The 22,458-nt window shown below is 37.6% G+C and overlaps 3 protein-coding genes across 23 annotated transcripts in view; 1 reads left to right on the top strand and 2 right to left on the bottom strand.

Annotated features, from left to right (window-relative positions):
- The window catches only part of LOC140224196 (OV-16 antigen-like), a 39,097-nt gene extending 24,238 nt beyond the window's left edge, over positions 1-14,859 (top strand). For 9 of the 14 annotated variants that reach the window (XR_011899450.1, XR_011899448.1, XR_011899449.1 and 6 more), the window contains 6 exons: positions 1,337-1,579; positions 2,339-2,516; positions 3,432-3,569; positions 4,393-4,474; positions 5,286-14,350; positions 14,659-14,859. Coding sequence is in view for 1 of the 14 variants with exons in the window: in XM_072297778.1 (XP_072153879.1) it covers positions 1,337-1,579; positions 2,339-2,516; positions 3,432-3,569; positions 3,910-3,938 (588 nt within the window). In the remaining 13 variants the exon portion in view is untranslated. The other 5 variants (XR_011899459.1, XM_072297778.1, XR_011899457.1 and 2 more) reach the window with 5 other exon arrangements.
- On the bottom strand, positions 5,844-15,819 carry LOC140224200 (uncharacterized). Its single transcript, XM_072297819.1, has 2 exons — positions 15,698-15,819; positions 5,844-7,199 (listed from the first exon to the last, which is right to left on the bottom strand). The coding sequence occupies exons 1-2, from the start codon at positions 15,704-15,706 to the stop codon at positions 6,858-6,860; spliced, it is 351 nt and encodes a 116-aa protein (XP_072153920.1). The 5' UTR covers positions 15,707-15,819; the 3' UTR covers positions 5,844-6,857.
- The window catches only part of LOC109042870 (protein D3), a 31,801-nt gene continuing 24,323 nt past the window's right edge, over positions 14,981-22,458 (bottom strand). For 4 of the 8 annotated variants that reach the window (XM_072297814.1, XM_072297815.1, XM_072297816.1 and 1 more), the window contains exons 2-5: positions 18,731-18,848; positions 18,168-18,317; positions 17,067-17,142; positions 14,981-16,550 (exon numbers count right to left, since the gene is read on the bottom strand). In XM_072297814.1, coding sequence (XP_072153915.1) covers positions 16,511-16,550; positions 17,067-17,142; positions 18,168-18,317; positions 18,731-18,737 — 273 coding nt within the window. In that variant the 5' untranslated portion in view covers positions 18,738-18,848 and the 3' untranslated portion in view covers positions 14,981-16,510. Of the gene's footprint in view, positions 16,551-17,066; positions 17,143-18,167; positions 18,318-18,730; positions 18,849-20,926; positions 21,077-21,514; positions 21,921-22,458 lie in introns of those variants that run through there. The other 4 variants (XM_072297813.1, XM_072297817.1, XM_072297812.1 and 1 more) reach the window with 4 other exon arrangements.

Below are 22,458 nucleotides of genomic sequence, written 5' to 3'. Positions count from 1 at the left end.
TCTTTTTTCGTGGAAATTATCCTCGTGAAATTTCGACAAAAATGTGCATTTAAATGCTCAGTTCTTTAAGAACGTCATTTTTAGAATTTAGCGCATAGGTTGCACCGCTGATTTTCTATACCTTTTACACAATAGAACGTACTCACTTCACAATTCAAAGGATGATCTGTAAGTCCTCCACCACCTTGGTAACTTTCGAACGAATTGAGCCAGAGACTTGAAATTTTGGCGGTGCCCACAAGTTAAAGGAAACTATACTTTTAGGACCCCTCGAATTTTTGAGGACTTGGAATTTACAATCATTATTTGGGAAGGAGGCGTCTTTCATTTCAAATGGTAACCCACCAATTGCAATTCAGCATTGCAAAGAACATAAAAAACGCTGCATTCAAGTCTAAAACTTGGGTCTATCTATCACCGTTTCAAGAGGACGGCCAATCGAAAAGCTATATTTTACCATTGTTTGGATTGATTTGATAATCAGAAACCTCTGGTTTCGCTAAAAAGTTCAATTTCTCATTCTATTTGAAATTATGTATCTTTCAAAAGGGATTGTCATGGCCACAAAAATTTCATTCGGCCGAGGGGGGAGGGGGGAGGGGGCTAGTCCCAAGTTGAAAATTTGATTTTTCAAAAGGTGTCATTGAATGATACATCATTAGAAAGAGAATACAAAATGAAACTCTCTCAGCAAAAACCAGAGTGATAATTAACACTATCCAAAAGGCCAGCCCGATGAAGTTCACAGAATTTTGACTGGGATCCATTTTGATAGGGTGGTATACAGAGACTTGCGATTTGGACCAAAATTCCGATTTTCTTTTTGTTCTTTTAAATTATTCATTACAAGTTTCATTGGGTTAAAAGTATTTAGAATTTGAAAAGAACGTACTTTTAGAGTTAGGAGAGTGCAAAACCTCTTAATTTCTTGTCAACTAATAAGCTACATTTTAACATACCAGGCATGCCAGGGAGCGTGAGTTTGCACAGCACGCTTATTTCAACACTGCTGATCTAGTTTTTTCAGCATTCATAATTTGGAGAAAAAGGAGATTAGCTTATTTGAAAAAGTTTTGGTATCACTTCAATAAACTTTAATTACTATAATTAAACCATTACTTCATCTGAATGTGTTGGAGTGGGCTCCTCCAGGGAGGCGTCGCAGAGGGCGTCCAGCTAAACGGTGGGTAGAGGGCATCCCTGAGATGGCTACGGGAGGATCTCTACCAGAACAGATTCCTGTGGCGGGTGGGCGTTTCAGAGCGCCATTGCGCCCCGTAAAAGCGGCTTTTACATACATACTTCATATAACTTATTCAAGTTCTATTTTTTACAGTTTCCTTTGTATATTATAATGGAGAGTAGAAGGAATTTGAGGAGAAGCAACTCAACTATGATTCGCACTAGTTTAAAAACCATAGATCACTATATGAAGTATTACTTTCCATCTGTAATCGCAATAATTGTTGTGTGCATCTTCAAGACAGTTATATCAACAAGAGTCGATTTTGATTACACACTTCGCCGGCATGGTATTATTCCTGACGTCATTGATATAGCACCTAAATTTGCTATTAAAGTAAGTTTGAATGAAATCATTCATTTGAATTACTTCGGTAAAGCAAAGTTCTTTCATCACTCGGGCAACTTTTAGATACTTTCATCTAATTTTTTTTCAAAAAAGACTAAGCGCTCAATTGAACCGTTTCGTTGAAAACATCATTTTTAAAAATCTCAAGTCCGAGAGATGGCACATGCATTTGTGCTACGGGTGTAAAGATGAATTTGGAAACAAAAAAAAAAAAAAAATGGTTTAAGTGAATAGTATCGATGGGCATTCTATGGGCCAGAATTGGATGAGAGTAGGAGTATTTCTATGAGGAGTTGAGTATTTCAAATGAAAGAATATTGCGTACTTCTAAAACTATTTTTTCAGGTCTGGCATATTGGTGAGGAATTATGAGAAACCCTCCTTTTACCTCATCGAAAGGTTTCAAAAAGGGTCCATGTTTTCTTAGAAGTAAAAAACTAAGCTCACGATGAAATTGACACTTGTGGGGCTATTGTGCCCCTTTCGCTCGGTGTTTTGTCAATCTCCAAAAGTGAAGCTCCTTCCAGAGAGAAAATCTCTGTAGAAAATTGAAAATTGAAAAATGCGGAGATTATATGTGTTTATCATAACCTGTGCAATTCATCTGAGTGGTTTAAGGCCTCCTTGTGGAGCTTTTGAATTTTCACTAAAAGCAATATGACACTCTTTGATATGAGTGGTTTGAAGTAAAATTTGTGTGCTAAAATAGGGGATTTGGACAGCAAGCTTTAAAAGATACTGTTGTAGATATCTATCATGCGCCATGATTCATTTGACGACCAGATTATCTTTATGTTTAAAATCTCGTATAAGAGGAATGAGAGCCTCCGCATGGGTTTCAAAGTAGATCCTGCTCTTATGCAACATGTGCCATGGATCGCATGGCCCACGGAAGCTGGAGTTTTCTACACATTATTGATGATTGGTAAGCAAAATATATACCTAATTTTGCCATATTAGGTGAAAGATAGTCTTTAATGAGCAAGAATCATTGTCTGTATATTCGTCAGTATTTTTAATATCACCGAAGTACAATTTTATGCAACTGCGTAGAACAGTAACTAAATCCTATACAATCCTGATTTTTTGCCTGAATTTGCATCTTTTTTCCTTTTACGATTTGTTTACTATGAATAAAATTTTACTTTGCTCATTTTACTAAGTCTGAAGTATGAAGAGTTTTTACTTTTTTCCATCGTATTTTGATCCGAACTGACAATTGAGAGGTATCAAGCATCATGAATCAGGGAAATGAAATTCTTAAAAAAATTGAAAAATTAGTCAATTACGGGTATAATTGATTCGTCGAGGGTATAATTTGTGAATTTAAATGAATATTTCAACTTCATTTCCACCTCAATATTTGAGCTTAAAGTTTATTGGTGCGGAACATTCATGCCAGTTTTAAAAGTTCTTTTGTCAAAAATCAAATAAATGGCACTTAAGTCTCTCATCAGTGGCACCTTTCGATTACTAGGCATTCCTCCTATGCAATCATCTATTACTTTTTTTTTTTTTTTTTTTTTTTTTTTTTTTTGTAATTATAATCTTACAATTACCATGTTTCGTGGTATTTGTAAAATTGTGAAGACTGAATCATATTTGAAATTTGCTTATTCTATTTCGAGTTTGGCATAAGAGAGAAAAGGTCGTCGTAAATTATTTAATTTTCTCAAACACACTCTTATTTTCGTTACAATATTCAGCACATGGACTTCTTTCTACCGCGCATACCTGTTGGTACCACCGATTGTTTGGATTGTTGTATCAAAATTTTAGAGGCAATTCATGTCTTGAATCCAGTGTTTTGCTATCTCACATCCCAACTTTTTGTTTTCAGACCCTGATGTCCCTGTTCGTAAAAATCCTGCAGAGGCACAAAGACTACATTGGCTGGTTGGAAATATTCCACGTGAAAATCCTCATCACGGCGAAACAATTACAAGCTACATAGGCCCCATTTCGCCGAAAAACTCAGGTTGACAACGATATAGCTTTTCACTTTGTTTTCGATTCATCTCAGTGTTTTATTTACTTCCGGGTAAAATGACTGAAATTAGTGGTACTTGTTTAATAATTTTTTTTTTTTTTTTTTCATGGGTGAAGACTTGCATGTAAATTTACTCAAGACCAATTTATAATTATTTTTTTCACCTAGTCTTTCGCCAACACGAAAGACAAACCAAATGCCTCATGATACCCAAATTGGAAAAACATTCGTGGTTTAAAATACTTCATTCATTCCAGTTGCCAGATTTGCGTGACAGTGTAATGGCAATGTGAAAAAGGTTATCATCATTTTTTTTTTTTTTTTACAGATCAATTATTTTATACAAAACTGAATTAAGGAGCTTGGAAGACAAGGCGCATAAGGGCAGTGTTTGTTATTCCAAATAGAAATACGTTCGTTTAAAGTTCCACAATTGCACGGAGCTTTATGGTGGAGAGAAATTTCAAGCTCACCTTTTTATGCTTTAAAATTGAATTTGAATAGTAAAATATTTTATAGCATATACTTTAAGATTAATTTAGTTGAAACCATTGATATTTCAATTTTTTCAAGAACTGCACTTGTGCGTCTGATGTCCTGTAATTCCCACAGTTTGAGTTTTTCGCTCTAGGAAGCACGCTATAGACACGAGTTTTTGCTTTAAAATAAAACCTAAATATTTTAAGACTAGTGCCCAAAACGCGTGCGTTTTTACCGTTAACTCATTATTTTTTTTAATTAAATCTTATTTCTCGTCAAATTTCAGTGGTACAACAAATATCAATCAATAAACAACCATTTTTTTTTTTAGGCCTTCACAGGAATACATTTCTTGTCTATTCACAAAATTCACGCATAAACTTCACAGAGCCAAGGAATTCTTTACACAATAGGTATAAAAACAATTTATTAATACATTTACTTATTAATACGTATATCGAAGGTAAAACTCCCAACCAACGTATCTCTTTTACACTGTTTTAAAATATTTGCTCCGATTTAATGTATTTGAAAGAGCACTTTGAAGTTTTCAAAGAATTTTCTTCGCACAGAGAAGGACAATCACAGAAGTTTAAAAGAATTGACTTTAAAAATCTTCATAACATTCGTTTTTTTGCGTTGAGATACCTTAGACGGTCGTTGACCATTAAATCGATACATGCTAAAAGGTCGTATAGGTCCACAACTCATGAGCCCCAGCTTTGGTTGATTACACAGGAAGCTAGGCCTCGTGAGTTTTTGGACTTGCGTTCGTTTACTATGCATCGATTTCAATAGATAAATAACTCAAAAATGTTGCAATTTTAATGACCTTTAAATTGGACTTTTTGTCTCTGGTAAGGGACGTCAAATGTGCTATTAGTTTGCCCTGTGAAGGTAAGTGTTCTAAAACGGGTGTGCTTTATATCGCAAAATAAAGTCGAACTCAAAATTCCGGTTTTTTATTAGATTCCGATTTCAAATAAATTGTTTACCGAGTAAGATTAGGCAGCTTTACTGGTGCGAATGGGCATAAGATGTGAAAACATGCTGATAATTTGTAATATGTGAAAGCAGATTTCGGTCGGACTTTTTTCACAATTTCCATCGTTTATTTTTAAGTATGATTCAACCTCTAGGTCCTTGAAATACCCTGCATTGCAAAATATTCTTTGTTTTCAGAAGATAAGTTATTTTAAAAAATGCTTTAATTGATGTTTGCAGGTCTAGCATCAGGTGTAGATACAAGTTTTCCGCGCGTGAGTTTGCCGAAAAGTATAACCTGACACTTCATGCAGTGAATTTTGTTCGCACAGGATGGCCTCTGTATGATATTAAAAAGAAAAATGAATCATCTAGACCTCCAAAAGATCCAATCAGAGATCATTTTGCACCACGACCCGAGGTCTTGGAGATATGAAAAATATTAGAAACAACATCAACTGTCATTCAAACAATTATTCTCAATCAGAAATTCGGTTTCACATGTTGCGTATCCAAAAAATGAAGGTGCTTTGACGTATCAGTCCTTGCTGACACCACCGTCCCAGGGAAGAATGTCATATCAGCGTCCGAAAGTAGTCAAATTCTCTTCGATAATATACACATTTTTCAGGGAACTTGTGAAATATTTTTTTCATTTTTCGAAAAATTTTATTTGAAATTTGATCCAACCTATAAATATGAATATTGACAATTTCAAAGAAAAATACTCATAACTTTTTTCACAAAATTAAATCTTTTGTCGGGGAATTTTTGACTAAATTCGAGTGTTCATAGGACTTTTTTTCTTTTGCATGGTAAAGCACACTTTAATTATGAGTTGCTTTAATTTGCAAGAGACGTTAGAGCACAGATCAAATACCATATACTTTGTACCATCATATAAAACGTATATGATCGTTCTGTGTCTGAAAAAGATGGGACATTTTTTCTCACCCAGGACGAGTCTGATGGAGCGATTTGTCCTTCTTTTAGATGCTGAAGCCGAGATTGACTTTAATTTTTCCATCGCCTATCAACTTTTTCGAATATTGAATTTTCCAATTAATGTCCTTTTCGGCAGCGCTGAGAACGTGCCACGCGGAATTTTTTTAGGTGATGGAAAAAACGTACGTCATTTTTGGTTTTTCATAATTGAGTACGAGTAACCACATCAGACGCATGGGTGAAAAATGTGTGTCCTAGCTGACGTAGAACAATTGAATCAAACTTTTGTTACTTGGTGATACATGGGCGGATGGGGAAAATCTCGTTATTTAAACCTCAACGTTTGTTAGGCAACAAATGTATGTTTCTCTATAGATGTTTGGTTGTTTTTTATTACGAATGTACTACGTGTTTTTCAAAAAAGTGAAGTTTTACCAGCAAGACCCTTTTTTTAGTATAAAATTGGTAGATGATTATCTCCGCTTTGAATGGAAAAAATCATCGGTATACATTTACGACTATTAGTGGTGTTCTATGTGAGCCATTAATTAAATCAGTGAGAACGAAAACACACCAACTCGAAAAAATGAAAATAATTAAAACACATACAATACTGCACAAAAGGTGAAGGAGTTAGTCTTAAGAAAGAGATTTTTGGTGCCTAAAGACAAGTGCTTAAGGACACTTTAAGGTCCAAGCTGGAAAAGATGCACTAACTTCAATGACCTTTATGAAATTGTATATCTTCAATGAAAATTGAGTATGTTCGAGTTACCGAGTTGGTGTGCTTTCGTCCTCAACTGATTCAATTGGTTTATAAAACCATAGATTTTTCTCCGTGTATCTCTATCAACACTCTTCTCTATATCAAATATCGCTGAGATTCAATCCCTCGACGCAGGTAGTCAAGTCGACAGGCTTCTCGGGTTTTCCAGTGATACACGCTGCCAACTTACATTTACTAACAAATACCACGCATTTGGGGCACCCGTTCACCACCTGACAACTGCCCCCGGTCGAGTCCGGACACCGACGTTGAAATGCGAGTCCTAATCCGCGGAATCCTGATGCCGCATGGGCGCACTCTCCGTCCGCGGCGGTTCTCATCTCCGGCGGTGACCTTTCTATCAAATGACCGCAAATATTCATTGTTTGGACTTTCCGTAGGGTATCGGCGGTCCGCGGCAACATTCTGGATGCATTTGTTTCCTGCAAATGGAACCAAAAGATACGGCATGATAAAGGTACAGGTGGACGTATTTTATGCTAAAAGGAACTACACTGAAAAAAATAATATGCTGTTTTAGCATCTAGGATGTCAAAAATGTGTCTAGTGATCCCAAGATGCTGCCTTTACTGCCCCCGCAGTTAATTTTACATTCTGTGAATGCAAATTCAACTGCGTGGGCAATTAAGGCAGCATCTTAGGATCACCAGACACATCTTTGACATCGTGGGTGCTAGAACAGTATACTATTTTTTTCAGTGTATGTACAAGTGGAAAGATGGGGTGTGCTCGTGGAAGCTGCATAAGAAACAATGTAAAAGTGGATATAGTTCCTTTTGAGAGAATGGAGAAGCGGGATTTTACATTAAATCAAAAGGAACTGGGCGCTAGCTCGAGAGCCATGGGCATGTCACAAGAGCGTGGTGGACAGGGCTCATGAGTTGTATCGCCCCGAAGACGATCGGTCGTCACCGCTGACGCCGCAGGCGCTTTAAAATCACCATTCATTCTTATGGCCCTCAACTAACGGGCACGCCACATCTTTCAACTTGCACATAGTTCCATTTAGCATAAACACGTTTAGGTTTGAATATTTCGTCACCTTCCGGTCAAAGTGTCACAAGCGCCATGCGACGTTTCAAAACTTCCGCCACCATTTCATTTATTAACAGAGAAATTGTTAGTTGAATCTGTTTGAAAATTTCACTGAATTTTATCGGCAGCACAAAGAAAATTTGGTGAACATATTTATAGGACTGCTACGTGGAACAATTTCTCTGTTAACAAACAAAATGGCGGTGGAATTTTTGAAACATCGAATGGCGCTTGTGATACTTTGGCTGGAAGGTGACGCTTTGGAGAGCGAAGGGGATTGCCGGAGACAGGTGACGGAGAAATTATGGAAAACACAGATGTACGTGGTACAAAATGAATATCAATCACTGGGGAAAAAAGTCGTTTGGATCCATAGTCTAGACTCTTAATCACATTGACAAGAAAAAATACTCTTGATTCAATCAGATTTTTCCTTGAATCGAAGAGCCGAGCCTCTTGAAATTGGCGGATTTTCTTTTGATTCAAGCAAAAAGTCCGATTGAATCAAGATTATTTTTTCTTGTCATGTTTTTAAGAGTTTGGACTCTAGATCCAAGCGAATTTTTTTCCGGTGATGGCGAAGGAACAATATCGCCTATCTGCAAAGTGAAGATTTTGCAGGATAAAGAAGAAATGTCGCTATTTTTGCAATTCTGTGGTTAGATTTGCAATTTTTCCATGCATTACAGCGTCTTGACAGTACTCCCATGCGAAATTGGTAAAGAACTGAAAGCATATAAAATACTCGCACATCACGTGCCGCACACAATGCACATTTTAAAAACGTCTTGTCTCTTGCTATAACCAAGAACCACAGTCAACCGAATCAAAAATGTTGGTGTTTCGAATAAACCGAAAATTTTTCCATGGGTTTTTCCCCCCACAGATTCACTTTATATTAACGTTTCGCCAAATTTTGTCTATTAAGGTATTCTATAATGATATGTCAGCTCTTGTTAATACGTAGAATATATTTTACGCAAAAAATGAGAAAGTCACACTTAAAAAGGTAAGAATATAGATTTTTGAATTCCTCATTAATTGTTTAATTAATTTATTAATAGAATAAGCCACTGCCATTGATATTTTGGAGGAATTTAAGTTTTTTTTTTTCGTTTAAACACTTTAGAGAGAGGTTCACATTAACTTCTGGATCATGTTCACATTTGCTGATAGAAATCTTTATTAGAGAGATTCGAAAATTGGCTCATTTTGGGAGCATACTTAATCAAAATTTCAGGTATATGTATCAGTATGAATGGACAACAATACAATAGAAAAAATTGGAAATGTATGGGAGCAATTACTCAGGGAGATGGCTTGAAGATGAATTAAAAACAGCATAAAAAATAAATTGATATAAAAATAACACATTATCGCTTCAAGGGGTTTTTAGTTGACTGGTTCAGTGACAAATTTTAACAGTCGGAAATGAGCTATGTGTCGAGAAAAATGGAAAACACGAATAGATATACTGAAAATGTCATGAACAGGAAATTAATCATGTCAGGGTTAGAAATTAAGGAAAAACAATATTTGAATGTGCTTGTATTAATGTCATGCATTGAAAATGAAAGCGACAATGGACCACTAGATAAGGTACGAATTTCAGCATTCTGATACACGTTTCTTAACCAAAATTTTACGTAAAACACGATGCACACAACGAAAATTACCGAAATTAACTCCTTACGAAGATATTTAATGATTCTTGATGCGCGAATTCAAACCACCCGCTCATGAAAACTCAATGCTCTACGTGATTCACATCGCGCGCTAAACGTTATCATGACAGTCTCTGCGATATAAAAATCTGGCAACCTCAATCTTGACGCTTTGGCTCAGCTACAGCAAATTGCTTATAGTTTGAACAACACATGGTGGGAAATGAACATTGCTCGATTGAGAAGCTTGCTGAAACCGTTGTAGTGGGCGATTTGACTCACGTAGAGTTTTGAGTTTCTTGTGAGCGGGCAGTTCAAATTCCACGTAACCAATGTGAAATAAAAACGTTAATATCTTCGTTAGGAGTTGGTTTCCGTAATTTTCGTTGTGTGAATCGTTTTCTACGTGAAATTCTGGTTAAGAAACATGTATCAGATCGCTTAAATTCGTACCTTGTCTCGTGGTCCATTAACGTCACTATGGGTGTTCCCACTTTGCAATATTTCACGTGCCGTGACAGGTATGAGCCATGATTTTTTCCACAGGGAAGAGTTCCTTTAAAACTCTCTTGCATACCCATGAAAAGTATGGTGTATTTAACATAATTACGTCGTTTTATTGCTGAATGATCTGATGAAAGCTGTGAGCAACATCCGTCTTTAGGGTGCTATTGACGTTGAAGCACAGATGACGAAAATGAAAGAGGAAAATGTACATTCCCAACAAAAAAATGTTTCCCCTCAAAAACTCTTTTACAAGTTTCTATGTATGAACAAGTCACGCAGTGACACAAAACAAGTATTTATCTTCATTTAATGATTACGGGATAAAACAACTGTCGCGGGGCCTGTGGTGGCCTTGGAATGGGCGCGGGGGTTAGGGAGAGCAAAAAAAATGGAATAAAAAATCAAAAGTGCGCGTGGGTGCCAACAATCAAAGGCGCCAACGCGACTACAATACTTATCTGAGTAAAATACTCAAATAATACCTATGTAGAGTATTTTGCGCTTGGATATCAGGTTAAAATATTTTCTTAATTTTTTCGTTTTCGTCGCCGATTTTTCGTGACCAAAAAAAAATTAAATATAATATTCTTTAAAGACATTATCATGTTTATGGGCGCAGCTTTCCGAATTATTATATTATTTAATTATTTTTTTATATGAGCACAAAATGACGGATTACACCTCTGAGCCCTTGCCGCGCGTAAAAATCCGGTAGAAATGATTCTTGAGCACCTGTTTTAATCATCGAATGTGACTCAGAGAAGCGATACTGTGTCGTTGTGCGTTTAGAACACGGCGCTTGGATGCGACTATTCGTACTCGATGGATGTCCTTGTTGCCTACACGCAAACATGAAGGCGCTTTACTTTCGACAGTGATTCAACTAGTAGGACTCAATGGATGACTATTTAGGTGAAGAAAATAAGAGGGAGCTACCTCCGTCTTTAATGTCCCTTGCAGCGACACTTTTAAATACGGTACAAATATGTTTTGAATGTAAATAAAATAAAAAATTTAGCTGAACTTACATTTTTTTTTAAAATTTATAAAATCTCTAATTTAAAATAAAACTTACTATTATAGTTAATTCATTTAAGTTTTAATTTTAGCTAGAATAAAAATAAAATGTTACTTACCATGGGCTTCGGTCAAGTCGTTTGGGACTTGTTGCTTTGACGAACAAGATACTTGTTCAGAACAATAACTAAGTGAAGCATAGAGTTGAGAGCTTCCTAGGTAGTCTCCCTATCTCTTCCTTAAACACGTTGCTTTTTCGATATTGCAGAAATGTTTAACCTTAGGACCAACTCCTCTTTCCCTCCCCTCCTCTTTTCTATCACGAGGTATTTTTTGTAATAGCGGTTGAATTTAATAGCATTCAAAATCCTTTAACTTATGCAAAAAAAAAATAAATAAATAAATAAATAATTTAACTTGAATACGGGCAGATAATAGTCAATGAGAAATGGCTTCCTATATATGTTGGCGAATACGCGTAAGTAAAAAAAACAACTGAGGCTTGAATTTAAAGTCACGTATCAACATATTCGATTTTTACATTCCCACTCTAAATACGAATGTTCATAGCATAGTGGGCTTAAGCAGTGAGTACCAGGCCCGCCACATGTAGGGGGATACTGGGTCCTTGGTACCGGGGCCCGGGCCCTGGAGGGGCCCGTGACGCAGGTGACAAACCACTACGAATTCATGTGTAACCCTTGTCTCGTAGGGAAAAGTGAGCAAATTACCCTAAAAATTCCGCAAAAGGTGAATAAAGTTTCAAAAACACGCTAGGGCACTATAACATTTTTCTTACTTTTTTAGAGATTTTCAAGATTTTGAGTATATGTAGAATGATATTTTTAGTAACTGTGTTTCATTTTCTTCCGTTGTCGGATGCTAAGAGGCTCCTTTCTGGGCATCCTCGACTTCAATGGCTTAACTCCCTTGCTATAGACGTACGAAAGGGGAGTCCAGGGGGGCCCGGCTCCCCATAGAATTGAAAATTATCATCTGCCCCCTCAAAAAAAAATTTATAGATGTTTTGAATGCAACAATTCGAAAGTTTTTGGTGCTGAAAGTAAACAAAAAGGCGTAATTATTCTGCAGAAATTGATGGAAAATCTCCATCATAAGAGCTTCATAATGCGTCCAAATAGATTTAAAATTTCAAAAATTTCCCGGGGGAGGCCCCCCGGACCCCCCCCCCCCCCTGTTCTAGGGCCCGGGCCAGAAAATTGGTACCAGGGCCCGAGATGGGATGTGGCGGGCCTGGTGAGCACCTAATATTCACCTTATAAATTGATACTACTGCTTGAATCAGAGCTTAAGGGCACTGACCTAACAAAACAAAACAAACGTGACACCGTATAAGACACAAAATTCTGGTTATAGGTGTATGGATCTTCTCAGTTCAAAAGCTGTTGTTTTGAAGCGAAGCTATTACTGTAATATCCTATTTTTGAGGTTCAAAACCGTATACGTTGTGCCCTTAAATGTCACAAAAATGAAACAGAAAGCGTGCAACATATTTTTGGAGATGGGGAAAAGTGATTCCTGTTGCATTCTTAACTTGTCATTCTGGGACCCAAGTAACAAAATAGCTCTTCTTACCAAAAAATGTACCCTAGACGCCCTAGAGTGTCAATGCCCTTCCTCTGGGGATTGTCATCTCGATGAAGAAAATATGAAATTCAGTAGCTCTGCTGCGCTTGTGATGAACCACCACATATTTTCTCTGTACAAACTAATGGAACGGGAAATTATTTTTCTCGTGTAGCCTGCGGGTCGACTATTCTTTATCGAATAAACTTGATCGATATGTCCCCATCTTGGCAACGCTATTTGTCGATCATGTCATTCGATAACGATTCAACAATCGAAACGCTGGCAATTTTGCGCCTCGTAATTGCGCCTAAAAGCATGTATTACGTACCCTTTCATCCTAGCCCTTTGCCTTGTGGGTCACCGCATCTTCACACATCCTTCCTACCTATATGGGGTTACAATCAAGGAAGCGCAATGGAGCGGAATTTCATAATCGAATCCCGAAGGCGCGAGGGCACGCCAACTTTCAACAGCGTTTCATTCTCTTCTGCTGCGAGTGTGAGAATTGGGCTTGAGTTTGAGTCAGTTCATTTTGTATTCGTTAGGCGTCTGATTGAACTACGTGCAATCGACGAATAATTTAAGCCTATTTGTGCGTATATGTAGGCTTATGAATGGATGAATTCAACACGAAGACGGTGGGACTGCAGAGAAGCGTATCTCGGTTTGGGATGTTGCAAACCTCCTTTCATACTTCATATTTTAAATGAAAAAATACTTGATTTCATATCTTAAAAAATCCCTGATTTTTCTCTCCTATGGGAATAGAACACTATGTGAACATTTTTAGCATTAAATGAATCTATTCTCCTCTGATATAATCAGATGGGAGTAAAGATTTGGAAACACTACAAATCAGATACACATTTCTGCAATTTCGGAAGACCGTTCATTTCTTCTTTACTTACGAGCATGTCTCTTCGGTGCATAGCTCTCGAATGGCCCAAAGAGCTTTCGTAGACATTTAAAAAGTGAACTAGGGCCCGTGGTTGCTACGTGGCCGCCAACCACTAAAACAAACTACATGTAAAAATCGTAGAACAACCATGTTCAAGTTTTTAAGAAGATGAATGGATCCAAAAACACATCTTCACCCGAAAGAAAGCGTATACTTATCTCTGATTGCAACTTTACGCAACTTTTTTATGTTTGATTTTTAATAAACGTTTTTAAAAAGCTAAACACGGTTTTTCTGAAAATTTTTCCTGAAATTTACCTAAATGATATCAAATAAAAGTATCGAAAATTTCGACGAGACATATATATAGTTCGCTCTATTTTCTTTTAATGTAACAAAAAAAAAATTAAATATCATCCAAATTTCTAAAATCGTTACAATGAGGATTATATTAACCCTTTAATTCTGATAAAAACTGGAGCAGGAAGTCAAGAATGATGACACGCAGTCCTACAGCATTCTTACCGTCTGGTAAGCGCTAATATGCGTTTCGCCCCAACTGACAGACTGCACTGTGTTTGGCGCAATGCGAGAAGTATTCATGCAGTCTTGCAGGCGCTAATATACGTTCAACGGCGCGCCGGCCGCAGTGTGTTTGGCGCGATTATCGAGCTCGCGTTAGAATAATCGCGGCATCGTATAATAGAGCTTCAAAGGCCCATGTTGTGTTTCGACGCCGTATGCGCATTCCAACGTTGCCTCGTTTCTCCCGATTAAATAATTTTTCTGAGAAAATTTAGAAAAGTTCTTTATACCCGGCACGACTATTATTCTATCTTTTCACTTCATTTATCATCAGAAGGTAAGACATCGATAACTTGTCAACAAACTAACCTAAACTAGCGTTAATATAAATATGCGTTTATTTTACAACCGTTTTCTGATTTGCCAAACTTATACCTTAAATTAACTTCATTTTAAAGTCGCGCATTCCTAAACCAGATGTTAAGATTCCTATTCGCGCAATCCTTGTGCCTTTTCCGCGTAATCCTAATATATTTTCTTAGACCTTTCGCGCAATCCTGGATTACCACTCTCAGCGTATAGTTCATGTAATTTGAACCTCGAATCTACAATACACATTACGTTTTATGATGTATATGTTTTCAGGAAAATGCGAAGCAAACTCAAATTCAACGTCAGACAGTTTGTGGAGAAGTATTTTTTGACATCCCATGCTGTAAATGTTGCGCGCACTGGCTGGCCGATCTTGGAAAGGCCTATGGCTCCCAAGAAGGACTTCAATCCCCCAAATTTGTATTCAGAATTGTTAGCTTAAAAATATTGTGAATTATAATTGTGAGAAGACAATTCTTCTAATTTTTACGGTTCCTCTTCTTTCCTTTTTTTAAAAGATCTTTGCAATCTTAAAATACCTATGGCAGTCGTATTAAATGTTTAGTTATGTTTTGGATCATTAAAAAATCAGATGTTTTGAAAATTTCCCTGTATTGAATTTATTGGCTGCTTAACTTATGTTTGCGCACGAGTGCAAATAGAGTCATTTTCTAAATATGCATCCGAAAGAAACCGAGTCTCATCGAGTTACAACAGAGATTACAGGTTCAATTTTATTCGTATACAACATTTGATGGAAAAACTTTTGGTTAATGTTTGGAACGCCACATTTTGTTTCGTGGGTTTTAACTTTGAGGCAGGAGAATAAAATGCACTTGAGCATAAAATCTTTTACAACTCACTTTTCTTGAAAATATGACTTTGAATCCTCCCGCTCAATTTAATCCTTGTTAGAAATATTTGTTCTAAAATAAAATATGAAAACCTTTTTTCGAGCTTAATAACTATTACCCGACAATTATCAGTCATTTGCACAAGTTGTTAACACGCAGACACGTTAAGGAACGCTCCTTCTTTCAAAAAAAGAAAAACAGAAACGGAGGAGAGTTTGGTGGGAGAGAAAGAGAGAAAAATAATGATTGATGTCACTGATGTCAACATTAAAAAATGTCCTGTTGCCTATCCAGTGAAATGAAGGCGGATTAGATCCCCCTATAAGATCCCAGTTGTGTGGTGTGAAAACGATGAAATTTATTACGACAAATGTATCGTTTGTTGCTACAATATTCAAAAGAATAAAGAGGTAAATAATTAAACTACTTACCTAAAATATAATAAAAATTGACCTCACCTGGTGCATTTATCTCAAAAATACAAGTGGATCAAGTTAGTATTGAAATAGTAAACACCGTTAAAAATGTAAACTATGCGATAAACACTAAATATAGTCTGAACTTTGAAGCACAAAATGAGTAGGTTGTTAAGACAAACAAAGGGGATTCAATTGCATAATAAACATTTAATTATAGGCACATTCATCGTTTTGGATCACGTATCATAAGGTCTTCTTGGATTATTATGTGTATATTTTTGATCAACAGACTTTTAGGCAAGATAGACTCCCATAATCGTAACGGGCAATTAAAATTTACTTGTAAAATAATGAGCCTGTGGTTGATAAGACATCAAAATTCCTCGCGCCGGATCCAGGTTACTCACACGTAGAGGTTATGATGAGAGTCAAAAGTGTAACAGATGTGCGCCATATTCCATGATATTCTTTGACTGATGTTGTCGACTAAATTGTGTGTAAATTGTGTAAAAATTAAGAAACAAAACGTATCCAGGTATCCGCCGGATCCAGGTTACTCACACGTAGAGGTTATGATGAGAGTCAAAAGTGTAACATATGTGCGCCATATTCCATGATATTCTATGACTGATGTTGTCGACTAAATTGTGTGTAAATTGTGTAAAAATTAAGAAACAAAACGTATATGTAACATAGTGGATATACAGCATAATTTTTAAGTTTGAATGTCACGCCATTATTTTTAAAACACGTACTGCATAGTTTTCTTGAGGTATGATCATTTTTCAATTTCAGTATTTATCCAAGAAGTAGCATGGGAGAGCATGACTAGAACAAATAGTCTGCGAGAGCCTATGAGGAGTAATAGACCCACCCAGGATCTCCAAAGGGTCTGTAGAAGATAAAAAGAAGAAGTGAAACTTTAAGGTGCTTTGAAACTTTTTGAGCAGCAGGTGGATAAATAACGGTTAAGAGTTCAGGATTAAAGGATTTTTTATTTTCACAGCATTATTGACTTCCTTTTATTGAAAAGATTGTACTCGTAAGATTGTACATAGAAATAAATACGTAGTCTCTCAGTCTCGTCTAAACCCAAAAATACTATGTCCTTAGTGAGCTTAATTATGAAATATGAGTATTACTACGACTAATACGTTGATCCTTTAGATTCGATGGAACCTAACCTTCATTCAATCTTCATAGGAAGGAAATAAGCTTTTATAATTATTGAAAATTACACGAAGCTTTTAGGTACATACTGCATTACATAAATCATGTTCCGAACCAAGCCTATATTGAATTGTGAGACTAGATTCTTGTGAGTCTGTCCATGAAATAAAATTAATAATTTTCATCTTATTGCCATAATTTTCTGTTGTTGAGATTTGATTTCAAACGTGAAACTTACTCTCGTGGTATCCGCCTTTCTGCGAAACCGTGCTTCCCTATCTGTTCGAAAACGGATATAATGTACCTGTGAATTCCTGGAAATGGACATAAACAAATTCAAATACACCAAATTTTAAGTATTTGATGGAAAAAAATCTTGCGAAAATTTCTCAATGCCTTCCAAAACTAATCACCACTTTCCACAAATTCTTTCTTTTCTAGACAAGTAAATAGGTAAATGTTCCTGAGTGAAAGTTGAAAATTGTTATCATTCAACTGATTTTCAAAATTTCTGAAACAGCCTGGTCCACCCTCGTCACGGAGAGACTTATTTAGTGATCGCTTCACAAAACTCTCATTTCCCATGTCAAGCCTACATTTTACAGATTATGGATTGGATCGTAAAGTTGTATTCAAGCCTTCATAATTAGCTGATTCCCCTGATTTTGAGAGAGCGTAAACAAAATTATTGATTATCTGCGTACTGCGCTTTCCGGACTCTGGAAATTCTGGATTCATATAACAAGTCTACTTGACCGTATTATTGACCAGTACAGACCGATTTTTGACTGGTGGGCTGTAGCTTTGGTTGACATTCTCCATCATTTTGAATTTATTTACGACTAAGATAGAGCCATGTTTTTTTTACACATCGGGAATTCAGACATGTAATGTTATGTCTAATAATTTATATTCATATTTAATTGAGTGCGTCGTTTACTCTATCAATTATCCGGATTGTTCTCTCATCCCTCTCGATTCGATCACGATTAATCCGAGGGATGGGATTTTCCATGTTTATGATCTGAGAGCGGTTACATCGTCGCTCCTCCGACGTAACGGCAACGGCGTATCTCGATTCTCACATGAGCCTTGTTCTCCGTACAACTATACGCTTTCCGGGGCTCATATGGACGTATTTCCACCAAACGGAACTATGTGCATTATGCTGTGAGCCCTGTAATGCATATATTCTAATGGGCCTCAGGGCTCACGTCTCAATGCGCATAGTTCCGTTTGGCAGAAATACGTCCATATAGAAATCGAGATACGCCCTTACGTCAAAGCAGGAATGACGATATATCAACAAGATGTGGATCATGAACTCTAGAGTGCTTACCTTCTTCGACAACGAACTCGCGGGCATCTCGTGGGCCGGTGTACTCTGCAAAAGTCTCACCTGAGGAGATGTTTCGTCTGTAAACATTCCCGATGATCCAGTGTTGTAGTTCGCTCAACCTCGGATCAGACCGCGAGGGTGAATCAGGATCTAAATCAATGAACGATAATTTTGCTGAATACATCGATCCTTTAAGAATAAGAATTGAAAGATTGGAAAATTTTTACCCAAAAATTGTATCATTGCTAGAAAACAGTTACACGTTTTTAACTGACAGGTTCACGTCCTTATTTTTAGTTTCATGCAAAAATCAGAAAGCTTTGAAAAGAAATTGCAGAGTCATTCCTGTGTTAAGAAAAAGAATTATTTTAGTAGAAAATGCAATCATGGAATGGAGTTCTATCCCTCTGTACGAGAAACATACAAACGAATGTCATGAACAGACAAATGGTAACGGAGGTCAGATGCCATTTTGGACTACTTTTGTAAGATCTGATTCTTATAGATACACTAATTTGCTATGAAATTTAAATAGCTAAGTATGCTGAATGTTACGCTCTTACCGGTCATTATAATCGTGTAGAATGCATCTCTTTCGTCCCATTTTAATATCGGCCGATTTCCAGCTTGATCAAAAGGTATCAAGCCTCCTAATGGAACTTTGGTGCCATTATATATAACCTATGAATAGTAAAATTCAATGAGGCTCATTTTACGTTTAAACATAATTTTACATTATGTTTGAAAATAAAATCATTATCATAACTATAAGCTTTGTGACCCCCGGAATTTTCATTTTTTATCACGGTTCGTTCTACTGGGCCGATTTCCATGATCTTTGCGGGCATCAACAATTAAGTGATCAACACACCCGTGGATCAACCCATTTGATTTGTTGCGTTGCGTGATAAAATTGTCAATCTTCCCATGTAAACAATGTAAATATGCATTACGTGTCACGGTTTGTTCTACAGATCTGCCGGGCCGATTTTCGTGATTTTTTCATGCGAAATCGATAGATCAAAGTCCCTAAATGACCCGCTTTCTTTAGATTAATTCAGGGGGGTCCGCAAAGCATGATTTGAGAGGCACTCTCCGGAGGTTAAGCAGCTTAGCCGCTTAGCAACTAGTAAGCTACTCTTACTACCCCCCCTAGTTTATTGTACTGACTGAACGCTCATGTCGCGGCCCCAGCCAGAGAGAGAACTCGGAGGACCAGGCCAATCTACCAAAGGGATTGTGGGCGCTCTCTGAGTCGCAATGACGTCATAAGACAGTCGATGCGGGTTTCATCAGCGAGCGCCCGGGAGAAAAGAGAGAGAGAAAGGGAGTATCTGGCGTACCCAAACGTGCAAGAGAGAGAAGAAAGCATCCACATTTGGCGTGCTCAACAAGAGAGAGAAAGAAAAGGGAGCATCCACATTTGGCGTGCTCAAAAAGAGAGAGAAAGAAAAGGGAGCATCCACATTTGGCGTGCTCAAAAAGAGAGAGAACGAGAGGAGAGCATCCACATTTGGCGTGCTCTAGAGTGAGAGAGAGCAAGAGGAGAGCATCCACATTTGGCGTGCTCTAGTGAGTCAGAGAGAGAGAGATGAACATCCACAATTGGCGTGTTCGAGGGGGAGAGAGAGTGAGAGAGATGAGCATCCAATCAGGCGTGCTCGAGAGAGAGAGAGAGAGAGTGTAGCAAAACTGCAGAGAGACAGTAAGTACTAGCGTGAAGTCTATGAGACAGAGCGTGGCAGAGTGCCGTGTAGTCTAAGGGACTGAGAGTGGCAGAGAGGCGATGACCAACTGATGTGGCCGAGTATATATAAGAGTGGTTGCATAACCGCTGAGATGATGGAAAATTCCGTTACATAACGCACTTATGTAACGAAGGTGGCCGACACGTGGAGGCGCACGTGCCGCGAATCGATGGAAAGTTCCGTTGCGTAACCGCTTATGCAACTTTCGTGGACCGCACGTGGTCCAACACGTGTCGCATGCGCCGTCCTTGACGCGGTGCGAGAAAAAATCATACAAGGAAAAATGCTATGAAAACGATACGAAAATTCAGGGTTTTTCAAACCTAAAAGAACTAACTGCTAGTTCACAGAACGAAAAAGGGGCCTCGCCCCGACAGCTCATAAGCTCGAGTCCACGTGCGCCATTCGTCCTATTTTTGTTGACTCATTTCTTACTCGCTGGCTCTATCCCCATAACAACACTTATACTGAGTCGTCATATGCTTCTTTGAATACATTGGGGGGAAAATATTGCAAGACATCCTTATCTAGCACTTTTCAGCCCTTTTAATTACTATAAATCAGTTTAACCCTTCCACCTAAAACTTTTTTTACACGCGAAGTCCTAAGTTGGGTCTCATTGACCTGTATTGAATTACATTGATTTTGATAGATTTGAAGTATCAACTACGTTATTCCTATGTTTTTTAAATTTTCACTTTCACGCGTGGTAACATACTGGCGATTTCTCAACCCCCCTCCCCCCCCATCATCCTCTTTAGGTAAGTTCCCCGGGAAACTTGGTTGGGTCAATTTGACTCGGCTTGAGATTTCTAGCAGTAGTCTTCAAAACTAAATTCCATGACAGAACACAACTCCTGCCAAAATATCAATTTTTAGAAGAAAGACTTCTAAACGTGTTTTTACTTCTATTTGCTTTTTTTTTAAAACAATGAATATTAATTTGAATACATCATATGTCTTGAGCAAACTTAATTTTAATTTTTCTTAAATTTCAATAATAAGAGGCACCTCAAAGTGGGTGATAATGACAGCGCAGAGATACAACTGTATGTGCTTGATGGATGTCCGTGTTGCATCTGTAAAACTGAAGGCGCGATGGCGCGAGGTGTGAACTCGCAATGACTGGCTCTATGTGCCAAAAAGGTTCGTCACTCAAATTCTGGAGGAAGAGTTAAAAAAGATGCCTCGAATCAATCAGACCCACATTGGGCAATTAAGAGTTAATATGCCAGTAGTATATATCGACGGTGCAAGTCGGCAATCACATAACTCGGTTTGCGACGTCGCAGACTTCCTGTCATATTTTATTTTTTAAATGGAAAACTACTCAACGGCAATTCTTTAAAACTGTCATGATTTTTCTTCTCGATGCGAAGAAAATTCTGCAAAAACTTCAAGAAATAATGTCAATTTGCTCTCCTTTAAAAAAATGACATAGAGGCGGAGATTTTCAGACACCGCAAACGAGTTATGTGATTGCCGACTTTCACCGTCGATATGTAAATGAAGTTTTAACACAGAAACCATACAAACAGCTTTATCACCATGCTTAACAATTTAAACAGAGCAACAAGCAAACAACAGAAAATAACGCACCTACAGTTGCTCGAGCGGCGGCTCAGGAATTATATCAGGAACATATTCTCAGATTCAAATGTGTCTCTTAGCAATTTTTCAGCTGCTTCTTCAGCTGCAGCTTCCTCAGAGGAACTTTGTGAGATACATAAGGGTACACAAGATAAATAGGTTAAGAACGCTTGGATGAATAGGGACGGACTGTTTTCCATTCTCAGTTTTACCGACATTAGGGCTTCATCGATCAGATATTAGAGCACTTAACTTATCACTCATATTACGACACTTGAAACTGCTCACAACGAAAGAATGAATGATTGAAGAGAGAAGATTTTGAGATGCGTTTTTTAGATGTTTAAAGCGAGAAAATAATCACTCTGTACGCTCCTCCATACAATGAAAAAAATGGCCTGAAACATTAAAAATGAGGGATACAATATCCGAGAATCCTTTTGATTATTTTTACATACCGACCAGCGTTTTTATGAATTTTAACCAGGCAATTCCAACGCCGAAGCGTTGAAGGGCGCTTCTTTAACACTGCGCATGCGAGGAACGTTTTCATACGGCCAAGCGAGAGTATTGCGGACGGACGATGTATAACAAATTGCCTACGTGAAGGTGGTCCGGCAGCAACATACCCGCCGCTAGTCTCTGGAAAACAATAGAAAATAGTAGTTGCGTACGTTGCCAGCGAGCGCGCTGCGAGCGCATCTGTTTCAATTACCTAGCATCGAGTCGGGCCTCTAACTTTCTATTCTCTCTGACATAACCTTAAACCTTTTTTTTTTTTTTTTTTGCTGGTTTAGTGGCTTATATTCCGTTGGAACCTACAGCCATCGATAGACAGTATTTATTGTCCTCAGACATCATGGGATTTAGGCACATCCATGCTCCAGGCTTTCAAATTTTCAGGGATTAAGGCCGAGTGGAATCTGTTTCTGCAGATCCACTCGTCAGTTCCA

Source organism: Bemisia tabaci, chromosome 3 (assembly GCF_918797505.1).
Source record: "Bemisia tabaci chromosome 3, PGI_BMITA_v3".
Lineage (NCBI taxonomy): Eukaryota > Metazoa > Arthropoda > Insecta > Hemiptera > Aleyrodidae > Bemisia > Bemisia tabaci.
Note: the sequence above shows the minus strand (reverse complement) of the source record. Positions and strands in the feature narration are given on the sequence as shown.